At 44.6% G+C, this 737-nt stretch overlaps 1 protein-coding gene across 1 annotated transcript in view; it reads left to right on the top strand.

Moving 5' to 3' along the window:
* Positions 1-234: 234 nt before the first annotated feature.
* Positions 235-737, top strand: part of LOC108803712 (zona pellucida sperm-binding protein 4-like) — a gene marked incomplete at both ends in the record, with an annotated part of 6,565 nt that continues 6,062 nt past the window's right edge. Inside the window, one exon of the mRNA XM_018575532.1 lies at positions 235-456. Coding sequence (XP_018431034.1) covers positions 235-456 — 222 coding nt within the window. The remainder of the gene's footprint in view (positions 457-737) is intronic.

The following is a 737-nucleotide window of genomic DNA, read 5'->3' as shown; positions in this document are numbered from 1 at the left end:
TGGGTGAGTGGGGTACCAGGCGGTGTCTCCACAGGACTGATTCGTTGGAGGGTTTCTTGCTGGTCTACCAGTCTAAATGTCTCACATGTGAGCACCCCGGTGTTATCTGCCTCCATGTAATGGACTCCTATCTGACACTGCATTGGATGTTCCACAATGTAATGGGGCAGCACCTGAGTCTTTCCAATCTGAGTTGTTAGTAGAAATCTCAACTTCAATATGTCTCCTGTTCAGATTTCCAGGATGAATTTCAGAGTCTTGCCAATGATTCTGCTTGCGGCCTTTCAGTAGGACAGAGACCTGATGACACAATGGTTGTTGGTGCTGCTTATGATGGATGCTACGTAAGAGAAGAGGTAAGACTGACAACACTGACTTCAGATTTTGATGCTGTCCTTGTCTTCATCACAATCATGTATATGGAGTCTAATGGTCCTGAAAGGATCATGAAACATGGTGACTGTGTTCTGTGCCATCTACTAGTAACTCATTGTTTATGTGTAGCCCAAACTTCAGTTTTGGAGAGGACTAAAATGCCTGTAAGTGTATTGCAGTCAGGGGCCCCTCTTACAATTCACGATCTTGCATTGTCCTGGTGACAAATCAATGGGGAAGACAATCTCTTACAATCTCATATTTAGGGGTGACGAGGAAACAAACTCTTGTTCTGGTGACCACTTCCTAACAATCTCTTAGTAGAGTCTTCCTCCCTCTTGTCTATAGGGCAGGAACTGTTG

This window comes from Nanorana parkeri, unplaced genomic scaffold, assembly GCF_000935625.1.
Source record: "Nanorana parkeri isolate BGI_ZX_2015 unplaced genomic scaffold, ASM93562v1 scaffold4070, whole genome shotgun sequence".
NCBI lineage: Eukaryota > Metazoa > Chordata > Amphibia > Anura > Dicroglossidae > Nanorana > Nanorana parkeri.
The sequence above is the reverse complement of the archived record's forward strand: the minus strand, read 5'-3'. Positions and strand labels throughout refer to the sequence as shown.